This window comes from Hylaeus anthracinus, unplaced genomic scaffold, assembly GCF_026225885.1.
Source record: "Hylaeus anthracinus isolate JK02 unplaced genomic scaffold, UHH_iyHylAnth1.0_haploid 11978, whole genome shotgun sequence".
NCBI classification, from domain to species: domain Eukaryota; kingdom Metazoa; phylum Arthropoda; class Insecta; order Hymenoptera; family Colletidae; genus Hylaeus; species Hylaeus anthracinus.
In genome coordinates this window covers 1778627-1796860 of record NW_026534326.1, presented here as the reverse complement: position 1 = coordinate 1796860, position 18234 = coordinate 1778627, and the positions used below count along the sequence as shown (strand labels likewise).

At 38.5% G+C, this 18234-nt stretch overlaps 5 protein-coding genes across 7 annotated transcripts in view; 3 read left to right on the top strand and 2 right to left on the bottom strand.

Annotated features, from left to right (window-relative positions):
* The first annotated feature begins 189 nt into the window (after nt 1–189).
* On the top strand, nt 190–5370 carry LOC128896993 (myotubularin-related protein 10-B). 3 transcript variants are annotated; one of them, XM_054160609.1, is made up of 11 exons: nt 197–393; nt 485–924; nt 1363–1557; nt 1622–1777; nt 1854–1978; nt 2051–2203; nt 2280–2581; nt 2818–2964; nt 3037–3209; nt 3284–3454; nt 4040–5370. In XM_054160609.1, the coding sequence occupies exons 2-11, from the start codon at nt 862–864 to the stop codon at nt 4508–4510; spliced, it is 1956 nt and encodes a 651-aa protein (XP_054016584.1). In that variant the 5' UTR covers nt 197–393; nt 485–861; the 3' UTR covers nt 4511–5370. The 3 variants fall into 3 exon arrangements, with proteins under 3 accessions (XP_054016585.1, XP_054016584.1, XP_054016586.1); XM_054160610.1 differs by having other exon boundaries at nt 190–924; nt 3040–3209; XM_054160611.1 differs by having other exon boundaries at nt 202–924; nt 1473–1557.
* A 135-nt stretch (nt 5371–5505) lies between these two features.
* LOC128896995 (probable dolichyl pyrophosphate Glc1Man9GlcNAc2 alpha-1,3-glucosyltransferase) lies at nt 5506–8027 on the top strand. Its single transcript, XM_054160612.1, has 7 exons — nt 5506–6084; nt 6192–6464; nt 6532–6700; nt 6757–6966; nt 7025–7264; nt 7324–7472; nt 7550–8027. The coding sequence occupies exons 1-7, from the start codon at nt 5939–5941 to the stop codon at nt 7950–7952; spliced, it is 1590 nt and encodes a 529-aa protein (XP_054016587.1). The 5' UTR covers nt 5506–5938; the 3' UTR covers nt 7953–8027.
* On the bottom strand, nt 8011–9733 carry LOC128896996 (60S ribosomal export protein NMD3). Its single transcript, XM_054160613.1, has one exon. The coding sequence runs from the start codon at nt 9654–9656 to the stop codon at nt 8148–8150; it is 1509 nt and encodes a 502-aa protein (XP_054016588.1). The 5' UTR covers nt 9657–9733; the 3' UTR covers nt 8011–8147.
* Nucleotides 9734–10294: 561 nt separating this feature from the next.
* On the bottom strand, nt 10295–11648 carry LOC128896999 (uncharacterized). Its single transcript, XM_054160617.1, has 3 exons — nt 11513–11648; nt 10830–11093; nt 10295–10445 (listed from the first exon to the last, which is right to left on the bottom strand). The coding sequence occupies exons 1-3, from the start codon at nt 11642–11644 to the stop codon at nt 10329–10331; spliced, it is 513 nt and encodes a 170-aa protein (XP_054016592.1). The 5' UTR covers nt 11645–11648; the 3' UTR covers nt 10295–10328.
* A 1585-nt stretch (nt 11649–13233) lies between these two features.
* The window catches only part of LOC128896992 (transitional endoplasmic reticulum ATPase TER94), a 6614-nt gene continuing 1613 nt past the window's right edge, over nt 13234–18234 (top strand). The window contains exons 1-10 of the mRNA XM_054160608.1: nt 13234–13394; nt 14258–14617; nt 14862–15054; nt 15121–15355; nt 16281–16414; nt 16481–16729; nt 16793–16957; nt 17032–17154; nt 17220–17432; nt 17525–17833. Of these exons, the coding sequence (XP_054016583.1) occupies nt 13378–13394; nt 14258–14617; nt 14862–15054; nt 15121–15355; nt 16281–16414; nt 16481–16729; nt 16793–16957; nt 17032–17154; nt 17220–17432; nt 17525–17833 (1998 nt within the window). The 5' untranslated portion in view covers nt 13234–13377. The remainder of the gene's footprint in view (nt 13395–14257; nt 14618–14861; nt 15055–15120; nt 15356–16280; nt 16415–16480; nt 16730–16792; nt 16958–17031; nt 17155–17219; nt 17433–17524; nt 17834–18234) is intronic.

Sequence of the window (18234 nt, the reverse complement as noted above, 5' to 3'; positions counted from 1 at the left end):
TCATTTTCCGATTTAAAACAGAAAAAGAATGAAAAGAAAGAAAAGAAATAGTGGTACGTTGCAAAGTTATAGGTGCTTTTTCAATTTAAATAATTTAAAATTACTTTTTTTATGTGCAAATAGGGCTGTGTTTCTTATAGATACAGTACTGTTAGCTTTTCCAATGGGGAACCAATGGGAGCGCGTCGCGAGATTCAGCCAATCAGGCGTCGCTTCAAGACTCCCTCCAAGATGGCGGCGGTGTTTACCGCACAGTAATCATTTCCAATTCGTTATAACACGAATAATTTCCAAAGTGCAACGTAAATTACTAATAAAAAATTCCTGTTTTCGGTCGAACTCGCAGAGAGAGCCCTTCGCACGTCCCGCAGTCGCGAGAAATCCGAGTTATGCGTAAATAGTGATCCATATTTTCTTCTTATTAAAAAAAAATATATCGGATTTATTCAGCCCGAATCCTTCGTAAATATCAATTTAATTGCAGTCTGTGTAACGCGGACGAAAATTCTCCCGTTCCACGAACAATAATATTCACGTTACACAGTGTCGAATGCGGACGAACGAACCTCAAGGTCTAGCAATGAACACAAACAGAGCACGGCCACGACAGCTACGAACGAGGAAGGAGACGTAGAGAAATCGCTCAGGATGAATTCAACGAGGGGAGAGATCGCAATCACGGCAAGGAAGTGAGCTTTATCGTGACTCGAAAATGCCCTGACCCTTCGACTCGCGATAAGTAACCGACGATCGTGCGAGAATGAATCGAACAGGAAATTGAGCCGAGTTACGAGCGCCGAGGTATATTATTTCTATGGTTTTGGTTCGACGCGTTCGACGGCAATCATTCAAACGTTCCCGATGGAAAGCAAAAGCTGCAACAATTTCATAAGTTACGTGGGCCTCGAGGAACACGAGATGAAGGTAATTCCTATGTAAACATTGAGACATAACCTCTATTCTAACTACACACCTGGATAAAACGATAAGCAGTGATGGTCAAACCCCTAGACTTCAAATAAATCTGAAGTTTGGAATATGTTCCACAGAAGAAACGAGACAAACGTATCGGCAGACCTCAGATTTATTCGAAGCCTATGGTTTCGCCCATCACTGACGATAACGCAGTACTCTGTATTACATACTCGCAGAGGAAATATTTTGTCTACATAGAAAATACGATGCGTTAGATGCATATAAATTTAATATTACTTTAAATTACTTATCGATACATATTTTATATTACCAACGGTCGATTTTAAATTGTACCAAAACAGAATTTACTTGTTTCCGGCTATGATCTCAGTTCGCGTCTCCCCTCGCATCTTTCTCTACAATGATGTTTTTTTAAATTGTATGTAGCCACTAGGTTCTAGTCGACGTAATTCTGTATCCGAAAACAATATCAAGTTATTACCCGGTGAGATTTTAGTCACTGATGCGCAAAGCGTTCTTATGTTCTCGCCTGTCAGCAATTTGAAGCAAGGGACGTCCGGTATTCTATCAGTCACGAATTTTAAGCTCACATTTATCACGACCGAAGATACGAGCGGAGAGGTGAGTAAACGTTACATGTACTCCGCGCGATATCGAACGGATCTAAATATTTTTGTACGTACAGGATGTGGCTCGTCAGCAAAATCATCTGTACGGATACATGGATACATGTTTGACGAATATCGAAGATATTTATATAACAGTAGGCGATAAGAAAAGAAGACTGGTACCTGGCAATACCGTACCATCTAAAGTAAAAGGGATATTTATTATTTGTAAAGTAATTATTCACGTGTATATTATTGGGAATATAGACACCTGCGCGATGCGTTACTAAAAGTGTATATGGATTTTAGAATTTACGAACGTGGTCTTTTTCTTTTAAATTTTCGCCCATCAAAGAGGGACACAATCTACTGAGGGCGCTGTTGCATTACGCTTTTCCCAGCAGACACTACAGATTATTCGCTTACGATTACAGGTTGATATACAGTATGATGTACAAAACTGGTATTCGGGGTACCTGAAACTAATTTGTCTCTTTGTATTTCAGAGAAGCGTACTATAGCAGTCTGAATAACGCGATTCGCTTATTTCGAGACATATCTGACTGGATTAACGAACTAGAAAGAACCATAAGCAACGAGAAGTTTAGACAATTTTGGAGATTATCTACAGCTAACGTAGACTTCAAGCTCTGTCGTAGGTAAATGCTACGTACCATTTAAATCTCTGTCTGTGATTCGAACGAAACTGTGAGAAAATAACGAATTCGTTTACAGTTTATCGCGATACATAATAGTCCCAGCGTCCGTAACCGACAGTCAATTAATGGACGCAGCTAAGCACTTCCAAGGCAACCGTCCACCAATCTGGTCTTGGTCGAGCACAAACGGCGCGGCGTTAGTTAAAACGTCCGAGCTTTCGTTGTTGGCTAAGAGAACGCAGGAGAATATCATGTTCGAGAACGTTCGCAAGAGTCATCCTCGGCAAAAAGAACTAGTTGTTTTAGAGTTAAATAAAGACGTTAACGTAAAGTTTATAGCTGTAGCCTTCGCGAAATTCGCCAATCTTTGCTCTCCAGGTAAATTTTATTCTAAATATTTCTCTTGCGTTGTATGTTTGTACGTATCTAAACATAGTATTTATTAACCGAATCTGCTTACGGTGATGTCATACTAAAAACTATTTGAAGTAAATGCAAACAACAGACCCTTCAGGTCGAATGAATATTGTTCGCATAACAGAGGTTTTACAGTATAGAGTATAAATGTTTGAGGTTATATCTAAGAAATATCTTACAGACTTTATTCGTTTCAGAGAACATCAGGCAATTCTGGCTGCAAGATAATAATTTTTATTCATTAGTAGAGAATACTAAATGGTTGAAGTGTGTGTCGTACTGCTTGGAAAAAGCTGTCAAAGCCTGCGAAAAACTTGACGAAGGAAAATCCGTTATTTTACAAGGTGATCGAGTTGTTAATGGTTTCGAATTATCTTTATTTGTTTGGTTATCGTACTAAATGAATGAATTTTCAGAAGGTGCTGGCACAGATATTTGTTGCATCGTATCGAGCTTAGTTCAGCTGTTATTGGACCCTTACTTTCGTACCATAAACGGGTTCCAGTCGCTCATGCAAAAGGAATGGGTGGCTGGCGGGCATCCATTTTGTGATAGATTAGGTCATATTGGCAAGAGGAAGTCTGAGAAGGCGGGTTCAACTTGAATTACAAGTAACGTTCGCTTTCCGCAGGCTTGATCTCTAAAATTCGGTTATTTCAACAGGCTCCGCTATTGCTTTTATATTTAGACTGTGTCTGGCAACTAACCCAACAATTTCCTGGACAATTCGAGTTCACGGAAACGTACCTGACGACGGTGTGGGATGCTGCGCACGTTTCCATTTTCGATACGTTTATTTTTAATTGCGAGAAAGATCGGGTGGCGGCAGCTATGGTACGTTTCCTCGGATATTTGTATTATGTTTTTATTTAGTGAACATCTGGAAGGAGACCGCAAGACCTTTGGGTCATTCAGTTGAAACTTTGTATAGTGGTAGATTTTGTCGTCCCGATTACGATAAATATGGTATTGTAGGAGCAGGAGCTCGATACTTTTCTTTTTTACATATTTATGATCGATGTATTTTCATTTTAAATTGCAATATTTCAATATATATTGGGGTTCTCTTCTTTTTAAATTATATTATTTTAGGTTAGGTTGTATTATTTTATATTTATTCTTTTTTAATTCTAATATATTGAAATATTCCAGCATATTTCAAGACATCACAATATTCTTCTTCTTAAACTGTATTATTTTATGATATGTTTCTTCTCTTTTTAAATAGCAATATTTCAATATATCCCAATATATTGCAATATTCCACTACATTCTAAGCCTGCCATAATCCTGCCTCAGTAATACCATATAAACAGACCGCAAAAATCTGCCAGTATATAAAAAGTTTCAACGAAGTCAATGATTCTTTTGCATTCTTCTCGCAAGAACCCTATAACTCTAAAAGTCTATATTTTCTAGGAACCAAGTAAACCTCTCGTTCTTCGAAGCGTGTGGGACTGGAGGGAACAATTCAGCGAACAGGACATCTTATTGTTTTACAATCCCCTCTACAATTTCCGCGATACAAACTCAACGGAGAAGAGCATAATAAAGCCCCTGTATAACATCCCTAGCTTAGAGCTATGGACGCAGTGTTACTTCCGCTGGATTCCCGCTTTGGAGATCCGTAACGGTGGACAGAATCACATAGAGCTTTACTCCAGGTTGCTGCGAAACGACGTGAACCAGTTGAAGATGTGCGTGAACGGCGCCTGTGGTTCACTGGTCGACAAGTCGAACAGCTATTCCGTTCAGATGAACATCGACAGCTTTTATCCGTTCTCGAATAAAAAGTCCGGGGACGCAGTGAGCACTCCCATCATGAACAGCTCTATTCTGGCTACGGAAAGCTTGCTAGATGCGCAGTCGTTGATTACTGCGTCCGACTGATGTGTACATATCACGGTAACGTTCATTCAAAGTCCGCGGTAACGTTGAGGAAGCCACTTCTCCTAGTTACACACGTTAGAAAATGTTCTTATACTTTTGGTATCTAAGCGGGGCTGGGATTGGTCGAATTCTTTCTGTATTTCAATGTTTCAAACAGTAATTCAAATATTTTGTAAATTATTTACGATTAAATATCAGTTGCATACTATTGGAAAGCGCATAATTAAGCATTCATCGGGGTACTTGTTTCTGTAACTTCATCGAAACTCATGAATTCTTATTTAAATTTATTTCCTTCGATGCTTCGCAATTAATTTTCTTAATTTCCTTAGTGGAAAGCAAGTAGAAGAATTTTCATCGAGGAATTAACTAAATTAATTCAAAAGGTGATGGATTAAAAAAGATAAATCTGGATAGGTTTGGTAAATTTGGTAAATTTGGAAGAAGTTGCAAAAATAAGTATTACCGCAAATGTAAAAACATTTGAGCCTCAAAGGAATTTTCACGTATCAATCTGACAGTGAACGTGTGAAATCCATTTATTTCTTTGTCAATTTTGTTTTTAATATTAAAACAATGACAGTAGTATTTGCCCATCCGAATATTCGATTAATCTCAGGCCCTTTATTAAGCTGGAATTTTTCTGTTTTATAAATTATTATTTCTATTATATTTTTCCAAACGTTGTTCGTTCTTGATTCGATAACAAACGCCGATTAACAAGAATACAAATCTTTTTGTTCTTTTGTACGTGCGTATGTATCGCATTGTAAAATAGCGGAAATTAAAGAATACTGATATTTAATAACATCTCGATGTTATAAAGTAAAAGTAACAATAAAACTATTTTTTGTAGAAAACGTGCAGCGATACGAGCGTTATTTTATTTTCAACTATACCGATGCCAGTATTATTCTACTAGTATTGGTTCTAGTTCTATATGCTCTTTATAGTAGTATTATTTAATACTAGTATTAGTATAGTTCTTGATTTTATTCTCTGTGTAGTGTTAAGAACATAGAATATAAAACTACACTGATACTAGTACTAATTACTATTAAGTATTTGTAGTAAGTAAGTTAGTAGTATTATTAAAATTAAAGTAGTATAGTATAGTATATTATTTTAATGCTAGTAGTAGTCAGTACTAGTATTAAGAGTATTAATAATAACTAGTATTACTTGATACTAATACTTAATGTTGCTCAATATTGGTATTAGTATAAATCTATATTCTATTTTCTCTATAATATTACTAATGCTATTAGTATACTATAGTATTGACAGTATTAGTATGAGTGACGTCCACGTTGACGCCACCTGCTCTCGCCTAGCTAAATTACAAATAAGAGTGGGGAAGAAGTAAACAGAAGCCTCGTTGGCACCAAAGCGTTTCAAACGTGTCAAGTGAAATGATAGAATAATGCAATGAATCCAGCAGATAAAGAAACCATGTCAGGATTGAAAAAGAGAGAGAAAATGGATTCAACATCCGTGAAATGGAACGCGAACGGAATCGTTTTACACGTCTTCATCCTGATCACGTGCCTCAAAGTACTTTTAATTCCCACATAGTATGTTTCTTCTTACACGATACAATGTTTTACATATACAATTTTTACTTTCAAGATTGTAGGTTATGTACAATGTGTTACATTCTATTAGATCACTCCGTTTCTAGTCATTCCACAGATTTCGAAGTGCATCGCAACTGGTTGTCCATAACGCACAGCTTACCAATGAAGGAATGGTACATCGACAACAGGTCCCAGTGGACTTTGGATTATCCTCCACTATTCGCCTGGTTCGAATACATTCTCAGTCATGCTGCGGAAGTTGTCAATCCTGAAATGGTCAAAGTAGAGAACCTGAACTATGCTTCGTCGGATACTATCTACTTTCAAAGAGGTTCCGTAATACTTTTGGACTTGGTATACGCTTATGGAATAAGAGAGTAAGTAGCATAGATGTAGATACTGTTTAATTCAATGGTTAAATATTTCTCACCGCTTGTGTTTCAGAGTGGGAAAAGTTTTCTGCGAATCATGGGATAGCTACGCTATTTTCGCAATTTTATCGTTATGCAACATGGGATTGTTAGTGGTGGATCATATACATTTTCAATACAACGGATTTCTACTTGGTATTTTACTATTGGCGATCGCAAATGTCTCCAAAATAAACAGTCAAGTAAATCGAAGACGTTGCTTTGCCATGCGATCGAAATTAAACCGAATACTTTACAGATGTCTGTCTTGCGAGGAACTCTGTGGTTTGCGCTGTTGTTAAACTTGAAGCATATTTATTTATACGTGACGCCAGCTTTTGTAATCTGGCTGCTCAGATCGTACTGCATGAACACCGGTCACTTCTTTAAGCGTCTGTTTCTACTTGGGAGTATAGCCATGGGTACCTTGATGGTTTCGTTTGGCCCATTCGCATCTCAATTACCTCAGGTGTGGTAATAGATCATTCCTTATTTTGTTTTGTGACTAACTGTAACTTTTTTTTTAGGTATTATCGAGGCTGTTTCCATTTAAAAGAGGCCTGGTACATGCATACTGGGCTGCAAACGCTTGGCCACTGTACATAAGTGTGGACAAAGTGGCATCGATAATTTTAAAACGATTAGGTTGGCTGAAATTTACCAAAGTGGCAGTAATGACCGGTGGTTTGGTACAAGAACAGTCGTTTACTATATTACCAACGCCTACTCCACCCGTAACATTCTTATTAACCCTTTTCTCAATGTTGGTAAGTACGTCGATTTTTATATAAAACATTATCAATGTATACAAATGTATAAATTATAGCCTGCATTGTACTGTCTATTCTTCAAAAAACACTGCGCCACAAATCCAAAGCAGTTTGTACGTTGCTTAGTTCTCTGTGCCTTGTGCTCCTTCATGTTCGGCTGGCACGTACACGAGAAAGCTATTCTGACTGCTATTGTTCCACTGTGGTGAGAAATGAATTAATATATAAGTAATATTATTGAAAAATTAAGTAATCCATGACTAATACTTGTATCGGTTTCAGTATCTTGGCTGCGACAGACAAAAACGATGCCAGAATCTTCTTAATTCTAAGCAGTGCTGGGCACACCGCACTTCTACCATTACTTTACCCAAACAATTTAACACCATTAAAAATACTATTACTCCTGACATATATGCTCGCATCTTTCCTAGTTTTCTCTCGAAAATTCAAGCAACGTTTGCTTTATCCTCACGAGTACGCGTACGTTGTTAGTCTACCGTTGTTAACAATCTACGAGACTATACTTCACAAGTTAATATTTGCCGATCAACTACCATTTCTGCCTTTAGCCCTTACATCCGTATATTGCTCGATCGGAGTGAGTTATACTTGGCTGCTTTACTATTACATGTTCCTGCGATGTTGCGATAATAGCGATAATCAAAGAGTGAAAATGGAGTGACAAGATTTTGTGATAAATTGTAATAAATCGTGTATGATAATTGCCATAAAATTAAATAAATTGCTGTTATGTTTATTTCCATGTTCATAGACGGCGTAACAATGACATATTTTAAATAATCACCAATATTATGAAATTGTATCGAATAATCACAGTAAACATGCGGTACATCATTGTTTTTATTAAAAGCTCCCACTACAAGGTCATCGATACCTCCACTGTATCATCTATGGTAAGATCGTCAAGCATTTCCTCAAGGGTGACTTGCGGACAACCAGGATCTTCGCCAGTATTCACTGGAATTGTTTTCATATGATCCCTGAAGATATTTATATTTCTTCTCATTTCTGGGTCTTCCTCAATTTCTTCCAAAAATTCATAGTACTCATTATTATCAGCAGTCGTGTTGTCTTCATCGTTTATCATGTGTTTCAGTTTCCACGCTCTCATTTTGCGCCGAGCAATTCTGTCGTGCGTATAATTCTTCTTCACTAAAATCACATCCGGCACAGAATCCTTATTCAACATCTCGAAATTTTCGTTGTTGATGTTGCTATCATTGAGAGCATAGCCTAGAGCAGTGTCACCTGGCTTCAATATCTGACCAAGGTGAGTACGTGTATGAATTAAATTATCATTAATTCCCAACTCGCTACTTTTAACCAGCCAAACATCCGCTATAGTGTGCTTGTGGGATATCGTTCCTTGTCCTGGAAAGAATTTCCTATCCTTGAACATCTGTGGTTCGATATCCATCACTGTATACTCAATCAACTGTTTCGGATCGCAAATACTGTTAAACGTGTGCCTCCAGTAGACAGTGGGACTCACTTCTGCAACTTGTCCGCTGGATACGTCTATCAAATGAACAGAGTTTGTGATCTTGTACACCAAGCAAATGGGATTGATTCCTCCTAACTGATGGCTCAACTTTCTTGGAAGACACACTACGCTGTCCCTCGATACAGGAACTATTTCTACAAAGTACGTAAATTTGTAATTGTAGATATTGCTATGTATATCGTGCGAAATCAATTTTTTCGAATGACTGTAATGGCACGGTACTACGCTCGTAAGGAAGTCGACCAATTTCCTTGCAGCTGCTTCGTTGGCAAAGAAAAAGTCCAAGCCCTCGTGAATAGGTTTTATGCCTAAAGTTTGTTCGTGCGCTTTGTATTTTAGAATTAACTGCTCCAAGTAGTAAAGCGTCTTTCTATTCATCGACCGTTGTCGTACTTGTACCAAAGTACGCCAATAATCTTTTGCCTCTATTCTATGGCAGTCATCGCACATATGCGTGTTTACAACGTATTCGACTACGAATACTTGCTGCAAAACTGCTCCGCTCATTACCTCTGCTTGGACTGTTAGCTTCACCTTCAACCTCATCGAATGAGGCTCTGTCCATACGAATCCAGCATCGACTAATTTCACACGATTCAGGCCTTTTAATTTTTTCAGGCACAGCGTCAGCAACTCCTTTGACTCCAAGGATGCATGAACCCATTCCGCAGGTGGCTGCAGGTACCTTTCGCAGCCCTTACAAAATTGAACCGTAGCTTGTTTTGGAATGTTTTCTGTAATGTCAATTTGAGTACGCAAACATGCCACGCACATATTGGCTGGATTTGGTTCTATACCAAGGCCACAAATGCAGCATAATACCATTGCCTTTTGGTCGATTGGATCATTTAGCACTTCCATTGTTTATATTTGTTTACTATGTATATATTTGCACACGATTATTGTAAGTGTTTTTGTTTTGTTGGTTTTGTTGTTTATAGATTAATACTTAGAGATACGTATTTGTGATTTATTAAATTATTACATATCGACCACGTGCTATATACCAAAATCTGCCATGGGCTGTTGTTGACGTAGTGGTGGACAACTATCGATAGTACTTTCGAGAGTCGAGAGTATCGATTGTTGTTCACTATCGATACTTGATTCTAACTATCGACAATTTGTTTTCTGAGCTGAATCGATCTAGAATAACATAAATTGTCGACCATTTCAACTGTTGGAACACTTAATTTTGTTTTTTTACTGCTGGACTTTATTTTGAGGGACCAAATTACTATGCATTGACTAGGAACTGTACGCATTTACTAAAGTAACGTTTTTATGTAACACATACAAAGAATTCAAATGTTTTATTTATTGTTACACTGAATTTCGAAGTTTTTTTTTAAAAATAATATGTAACAACTGCGTAATTAACTGAATATATATTCAAAGAATAAATAAATAAAAATAAAAAATGTACTAAAGTAGAATTTTTAAATACTTTCATGGAATTGAAGGGATGAGAAGGGTGCGCAACTACAAAGAGATTAAAGTATATTAAAAAAATATATTTATTTAGATAATATTTCATCTATTTCTAAAATAAATGTAAACATTTCTCGTCGCTCCCCCTCCTCTTCCGCCTCTTCCTCCTCTGCCATAATAATATATCGCCTGTCGCAATCTTCTTTTCAGGTAGCTGTTCTGCTCCACGGGCAATAAAACAAAAACGTTATTTTGATTATTGCATATAATTATTATGAGAAGAAGAATATAAGAAATGTGTAGTTATAGTGATCACGTGTGCATGGACGTGGACATATACAGGGTGTTCGAAAAAGGTTGGAGGTCATTGAAAGGGGTAGTTCGGGAGGTGATTTGAAACAACATTTTCCTTAGCGAAAATGTTGTACGACGCTTCATTGCCGAGATATTAACGGAAAACCTCGACCAATCAGAGCGCGAGGCGGCCGTGCCCCTCGACCAATCAGAGCGCCCGCGCTTCGCGCTCTGATTGGTCAGTGTTTTCCGTTATGTTTGTCTCGTTTCCTCTTTGGAACATTTTACAAAGAAGAATGTATTACATACCTCCCTTATTAGTCTCTTCAGTACTTCGTCTGCCTCCTTTAGTTGTCTCTTCAGCTCTTGCTCTGTGTCGCGCCTACGGCAAAGTTGCCAGTCGCTCCGGGACTGATACCACGATACGCTCCTGGACGAATGTCGCGATTCGCCCTTGGACGTATGTGGCGATACGCTCCTGGACCGAGGCTCCCGTTCGCCCCGAGATTGGGACTGGGACTCCCTCTCCTCCTCCCTTGGACTGGCCAGTCCCGTATTTTCTGCTTCAGACATCTAACAAATAGAAAAAACTAATATACTTATTGTAAAAGTGAGGCGAGTCGAAATAAAAGAAGAGGATATTGAACTTCATGTTTTACATTATGTATTACGTTGTTGTATTAGGTTCTTACATATTCATGATTGATAATCACGACTTGAAATAAATGTAACTTCTTTCACGTTATGCATTAATAATCGAAATAGGTAAAACAAGTAAATAATGAAAAATGAAAATTTTCTTTAGAAAGTATATTTAAAAGAATTATCATTAAATATCGTGCATTTCACATGTTGCAATTTAATAATAGTAAAAAAATATTTGAAATAGTAAAAAATATTTGAAATACACAACGCATTTGTATTTATACCAATTTTGTGAATGCTGGCACGTGTAATCAGAAAAACAAGGTTAGTAAGCGAAAGGTACTTACAGTGTTTCCTCGTTGACTGCGTTTTCGAAATGATACTGTTGAATACTGTCCCAGCACGTCCCGTGCCACACGTGTCAACAAACAAAAGCGATTCGAAACGAAACTACGCAATACGATTGACTTCAAGTGCATTGCGCACAGTGCTGTAGCTATGAGGTAGCTATAGGAAACAACGTATGATCCCATAGAAACGGTTGACGTGAAAACCAGGAAAATCGATATTTGAATTCTAAAAAAATGTGTTTTGTCTGTAAATTATTTCAATCTCTATCCCTGTGTTATAATTTATCCACTCAATTAATATTATTCCATGCTAAGAAATAAGTAAAATTTTCATTTATAATTCCATTTTCCTTTGGGACGACTAAGGGCGCCAGTTTTATGGTTGTTTTTGATACTTCATTGACGCTGAAACCAGTGCGCATGCGCGACTGGGAGCCAAATCTGGCAACACTGCTTCGAATAAGGGCCTGAACCTTCAACCATAGAGTATATGGAAGAGATGACAACCGAATAGACAAACAGGCTAGTACAAGTTGCCGAAAACGTGTTAGAAGTTGTTTAGAGGTCTTAGGAGATGTTAATAGATATTAGAGGTTGTTACGAGATGTCAGAGGGTGTGTCAAACTTATATTTTGTATAAATAGTTATTTAATTTAGTAATAAGTTACTAGTAATAAGTTACTAAACTTTCGTTTCTAGCGCCATCTAGCGGCATCCGGGGTGGTAGCGCCATCTAGCATTGCGCAGAGTTGCCCCTGTTATGCGGCAACCCTTACTAGCCTACTCGTCGTTTCGGATGCCGTCGTGTAGACGCACGATCATTATATTTTATTCCTTACTGGGATCTAATGGTACCTTAAATTTTAAGTAAGTATATACAGCAATGAGGACTCCAACGCTTGCTCCAATGCGCATGATCAGGAAAAATCCCACGAATGTCCATCACTGGGGGGAAGTTTTAGTACCTCAAACAACGCCATTTAGGAGTGCGCGCGACATGTATAATTTACATGTATCTTCACCCAAGTAAATAACTAACTCTTTGATCAGACATTCGATTAATATAGAGGGTGTCCTAGGTCCTTGAAACGGGTGGTTTGTGGAGTGATTTTGAACAACTTTTTCCTTAGCGAAAATGTTGTCCGAGGTTTCGCTAAGAAGATATTAACAGAAAACCCCGATCAATCAGAGTGCGAGGCGGCCGCGCTCCCCGACCAATCAGAGCGCGCGGATGCCATTGGAGCGCCCGCGGTAACGAACTACGCGCTAGGCGGCCACGCTCCGCGACCAATCAGAGCGCGAGGATGCTGGTGGAGCGCCTGCGGTAACGAGGACTCGCACTCTGATTGGTCGGGATTTTCAATTATAACTTGTTTTAATAGTGAAAACAATACACGGATGTCAAAAAAAAAAAATGTAGAAAACCCGGTTTTCCTGATTTCGGCGCCTGATTGCTACGGAACCCAACATTGTTTCCTATAGGTACAGCACTGCGCGGTCAGGTTTTCAACCCGCGCATGTGCGACCAGGACCGTCTCTATATTTCTATGTATCCGGTTTAAAATTATACAGACACATTTGCATGAACATAATTCGCTCCGAGATAAAATTGCTACCTAACATCTAAACGACCTTACCGACCAATAGGTTCCCTCGAAAACTGTAACCGACGTGTTCTTTGCGAACGCGCCTTAATTTTGTCGAGAGTCCAATGCAAGCCATGAAAGTTTAAATGAGGGATGTTCATTGGATCGACTGTGAGCTGTACTGTGAGCAATCGTGTCGCTGAACTCGTACGTGGTGGTATACTGGATTGTGATCGTTGCGTGTACATTTTCTTTTGCGTTCGAGTGAAGTAAATAATGAGTGAGCAAAAAGGGTAAGTAAATAGAGAAAAAAGCGCCGATTAATTAAACTATCCTCGTTAAGTTTTCTGGTCGATCGGTCGGGGGATGCCGGACAGCGATATATGCAAATAAAATGCATCCATGCTGGCTTCCAATTTCACGATGTCATCATGTCGACGGAACGCGTCTTTTTGTAGATTCACGCGAAAAGTGACTAACACCGGCGGAATTGAATATCGGAAACGATTCCACCTTACGGGCTGCCGTTCCTCGGTTTCCAATTACCGATATTACGAACGTCGCTTTGAAATTGTACGTGCCAACTGATCATGGCCGAACGCTACGTTGAACATGATAAAGGAATTTTGATGTCCAAATTAACCCTTTGTTGTCAGAACGTGATACGCAACATACTTCTGTCATTGCACACGTCTACTCGAAAATTTTCTGTGCATTTCTCACCTGCGAATTAGAAAGAATTGATTCTGTCAATGTTCCTGTAATAGTCTGTTTAATTTAAATAAATTTATATAATAATAAAATGATTTTTATGTACCCAATGGCACGACCTGCCAGTCACTGTCTTGTCTGTCCAAGATCAATGTTGTTCAATCTCTGTTACGCTAATTGTAAACATTACAAGGAATTAGTGACAATATTAAAAGTAATTAATCTGTGAGACAGGTAAATAATTACTTGTACAAATTTGTATTCCTCGCAGATGTAACGAGCCTTTGTTTAAGACTCTGCGAAAGTACAGGATCTGTTAATATCTGATTTTCAGAATAATAAAATATTATTCTTAATAGAACACAAATAAATGAAATTTAACGTTTCTACAAATTCTGAGAAAAATCGAGGTTCGATATTTATTATGTTACTATTATTATTTCAGTGGTGAAGATTTGGCAACAGCGATCCTTCGAAAGAAGGACAAGCCAAACAGGTTGCTAGTCGACGAAGCAATCGCTGATGACAACTCTGTGGTTGCTCTTTCGCAAACAAAAATGGACGAACTGCAGCTTTTCAGAGGTGATACGGTGCTGCTAAAAGGGAAAAGGCGTAAAGAAACAGTATGCATCGTTCTCTCCGACGACACGTGTCCCGATGAGAAAATTCGCATGAATCGCGTCATAAGAAACAATCTGCGCGTACGTTTGAGCGATGTCGTCTCCGTGCACGCTTGTCCGGATGTTAAATATGGAAAACGTATTCACGTACTGCCAATGGATGACACAATAACCGGTCTCGCAGGGTAAATAAATTAATTAAACTAATCACTTGATCCTCTTCATTTTGTACAGTTACAGTTTCACCTGAAGGTATTTAATTTGTTAATTATCGTTACTAGTTATCGATTATTTTACCGTCACACTTTGTATTTGTTACCTAGATCATCTTTTCCATGATAAATATTTTCAATCGCCCCGATGCAGTTTAACGAAATTCATTTCGTCATCGTAAGATGCTTATATAAAGCGATTTGTCTTTTGTTGTAGAAACTTGTTTGAAGTATATTTGAAACCATACTTTTTGGAAGCATATCGTCCCATTCATAAAGATGATAATTTCATTGTACGCGGTGGTATGCGTGCCGTAGAATTTAAAGTAGTTGAAACAGATCCTGGACCATTTTGTATTGTAGCTCCTGATACAGTTATTCATTGCGAAGGCGATCCTATTAAAAGAGAGGTACTGTGACAATATATTTCTCTAACGGCTAATGTATCCTGCAACTTACATTCGTAAACATCGTAGGAGGAAGAGGAGGCCTTGAACGCAGTGGGCTACGACGATATTGGTGGTGTTCGCAAGCAGTTAGCTCAGATTAAGGAAATGGTAGAGTTACCTTTGCGACACCCATCTTTATTCAAAGCTATAGGAGTTAAACCACCGCGTGGTATTTTGTTGTACGGCCCCCCTGGCACAGGGAAAACACTTATTGCTCGTGCTGTGGCAAACGAAACTGGAGCATTCTTCTTTCTCATTAATGGTACGTTCATTTTACGAATAGTATTTTAATTCTAAACGCTACTCGTTATCGTAACAAACTAGTAACGAGTAAACTTGCTTCGTTAATCCTTTGACCGTGGGACGATTTTTGCTAGAAATTCTAAAAGGCGTAGAGGTATGAATCTGAAAAAAATATTAGCTCATAGGGAACGATATGACGGAACTTTTTTATATTTACAGTTTGTTTATACGACATTTAGTTTCAGAGATAAAAATTAAAAACTTACAACACCGTTTTTCTGAAATTTAATTACATTTGTAATGGAGGGAAATGAAAAGCGTCATTAGTTGACGATTACTTGTTTCTCGAAATTTTAAAAAATGTCTCCTTATAGGGGATGACAAGGCGAAACGTTTTTGTATTTACAGTTTGTTCGTAAGACTTTCAGTTTCCAAAATAAAAATTCAAAATTTAGAAGATCCCTTTACTGAGATCTCGTAGTAGTCAGATCCTGTTGCTGTTGTCTTAAAGAAAAAAGAACGATAGTCGAACAATCGAATTTGGAAAAAAATATCAGCTTATAGGGGATGATGAGACGAAACTTTTTTATATTTACAGTTTGTTCGTACGACGTTTAGTTTCAGAGATAAAAATTGAGAATGTTTCAGAGCTTTTTTCTGAAATTCAATTTTTCCAACGCTCCGTAACACTTAACTTTTGAATTTTTATCTCTGAAACTAAGCATCCTACGAATAAACTGTAAATACAAAAAAGTTTCGTTTCGTCATCCTCTAAAAGCTTATATTTTTTAAAAATTGACTCGACGAATATAAACATTTCTCCGAGTCCATTTCTCGAAGGCGTATATCTAAGGCCTTCGCAGTCAAAGGATTAATGGTACATTCATTTTATGAATAGTATTTTGAACCTAAATGTAACTTATCTCTAAACATTGTAACTCAAGGTCCTGAAATAATGAGTAAACTCGCTGGGGAATCGGAGAGCAACCTGCGAAAAGCGTTCGAGGAAGCCGAGAAGAACTCGCCAGCTATAATTTTTATCGACGAACTCGACGCTATCGCTCCGAAGAGAGAGAAGGTTTGGTGCTTTGCTTTCGCTAATTCGCGAGTTTTACGTATAATCGCTATCGTTTTTTGAATATAGACACACGGAGAGGTGGAGAGACGTATCGTGTCCCAATTGCTAACTTTGATGGACGGCATGAAGCAAAGCTCTCACGTTATCGTTATGGCTGCTACCAATCGGCCCAACAGCATCGACGGAGCACTGCGTCGCTTTGGAAGATTCGACAAAGAAATCGATATCGGGATACCGGATGCCACTGGTCGTCTGGAAATTTTAAGAATTCACACGAAGAACATGAAGCTCGCGGACGACGTTGAGCTGGAGGAGGTTTGTATTCCTATAAATTATTATAGATTGTTCGTTTCAGTATTACATAATAGAACGTTTTAGATCGCACAAGAGACGCACGGTCACGTCGGAGCGGATTTGGCTTCGCTGTGTTCCGAGTCAGCCCTCCAACAAATTCGCGAGAAAATGGATCTCATTGATTTGGAGGACGATCACATAGACGCCGAGGTCTTATCTTCCCTTGCCGTTACCATGGACAACTTCAAGGTTGGCACTGATTTCATCCAACGAGAAATATTATATGTATACTCCTATGTTAAAACGCTTCGTTTGTAACCCAGTACGCGATGAGCAAGAGCACCCCGAGCGCTCTGCGCGAAACCATCGTGGAAGTTCCAACTGTTACATGGGACGATATCGGAGGCTTGCAAAACGTCAAGATGGAACTGCAGGAGCTGGTTCAAGTAAGCGAATCGATTCAAATAGAACGTACCAAAGTCTCCTATTCGAATCACGTTTTACTTTACAGTACCCGGTCGAGCATCCTGAGAAGTTCTTGAAGTTTGGCATGCAACCGTCGAGAGGCGTGTTGTTCTACGGACCCCCTGGCTGCGGTAAGACGCTGCTGGCTAAAGCGATAGCCAACGAATGCCAGGCCAACTTCATCTCCGTGAAGGGTCCAGAATTGTTAACCATGTGGTTCGGCGAGTCCGAGGCCAACGTCAGAGACGTTTTCGACAAGGTGAGGCGAATGGTTGAGATATACAATGAAGTAACTATTCTACGATAACTATTATATACTATTATGTATCTCTAATACTATTATACTCACAGGCAAGGTCAGCAGCTCCTTGCGTGTTGTTCTTCGACGAGCTCGACTCCATCGCAAAATCTCGAGGAGGCACCGTGGGAGACGCTGGCGGAGCTGCGGACCGCGTCATCAATCAGATCTTAACGGAAATGGATGGAATGGGCGCGAAGAAGAACGTGTTCATTATTGGAGCCACCAATCGTCCCGATATCATCGATCCTGCCATTCTCCGACCTGGCAGGCTAGATCAGTTAATCTACATACCGTTGCCAGACGAGAAGTCGCGCGAGTCCATCTTCAAAGCCAATCTCCGAAAATCACCCGTAGCCAAGGCAAGAGAAATTAATTAATATATTAATTAATTGTAACTAAACCGCGGATTTTCTGCATTCATCATAACGTAGCAAATATCACCTACAATATTACCAAATATTACCTAAATATTAAATTGTTAAGTCATATTCAATACGAATATTCTTTGTATTTTTTCTACGGAGCTGTAAATTCTTAATTACCATTACGTAATGATTATGCTCATGACTATAAAGATATTACTTCCTATAAGTAACATAGCAAATATTAGCTAAATGTTACCTTCTTATGTTCTTAGGATAACATGTATATTTTTATATGTATATTTCATGAATTTTTTCTACAGAGCTGTAAATTCTTAATTACCATTACGCAATGACATAGCAAATATTAGATAAATGTTAGATTGTTAGGTTATGTT

Excerpts from the sequence above, each read along its gene's own strand:
- LOC128896995 (XM_054160612.1), top strand. The coding sequence starts at position 5,939 with ATGAATCCAGCAGATAAAGAAACCATGTCAGGATTGAAAAAGAGAGAG. Across the intron at positions 6,085-6,191 it reads GTACTTTTAATTCCCACATA|TCATTCCACAGATTTCGAAG; the intron begins GTATGTTTCTTC and ends CTCCGTTTCTAG. Across the intron at positions 6,967-7,024 it reads TCGCATCTCAATTACCTCAG|GTATTATCGAGGCTGTTTCC; the intron begins GTGTGGTAATAG and ends CTTTTTTTTTAG.
- LOC128896993 (XM_054160609.1), top strand. The coding sequence starts at position 862 with ATGGAAAGCAAAAGCTGCAACAATTTCATAAGTTACGTGGGCCTCGAG. Across the intron at positions 2,965-3,036 it reads AAAATCCGTTATTTTACAAG|AAGGTGCTGGCACAGATATT; the intron begins GTGATCGAGTTG and ends ATGAATTTTCAG. Across the intron at positions 3,455-4,039 it reads ATCGGGTGGCGGCAGCTATG|GAACCAAGTAAACCTCTCGT; the intron begins GTACGTTTCCTC and ends TATATTTTCTAG.
- LOC128896996 (XM_054160613.1), bottom strand. The coding sequence starts at position 9,656 with ATGGAAGTGCTAAATGATCCAATCGACCAAAAGGCAATGGTATTATGC.
- LOC128896999 (XM_054160617.1), bottom strand. The coding sequence starts at position 11,644 with ATGCACTTGAAGTCAATCGTATTGCGTAGTTTCGTTTCGAATCGCTTT. Across the intron at positions 11,094-11,512 it reads GCAGTCAACGAGGAAACACT|ATGTCTGAAGCAGAAAATAC; the intron begins GTAAGTACCTTT and ends TCTATTTGTTAG. Across the intron at positions 10,446-10,829 it reads TGAAGAGACTAATAAGGGAG|AACAGCTACCTGAAAAGAAG; the intron begins GTATGTAATACA and ends CCCGTGGAGCAG.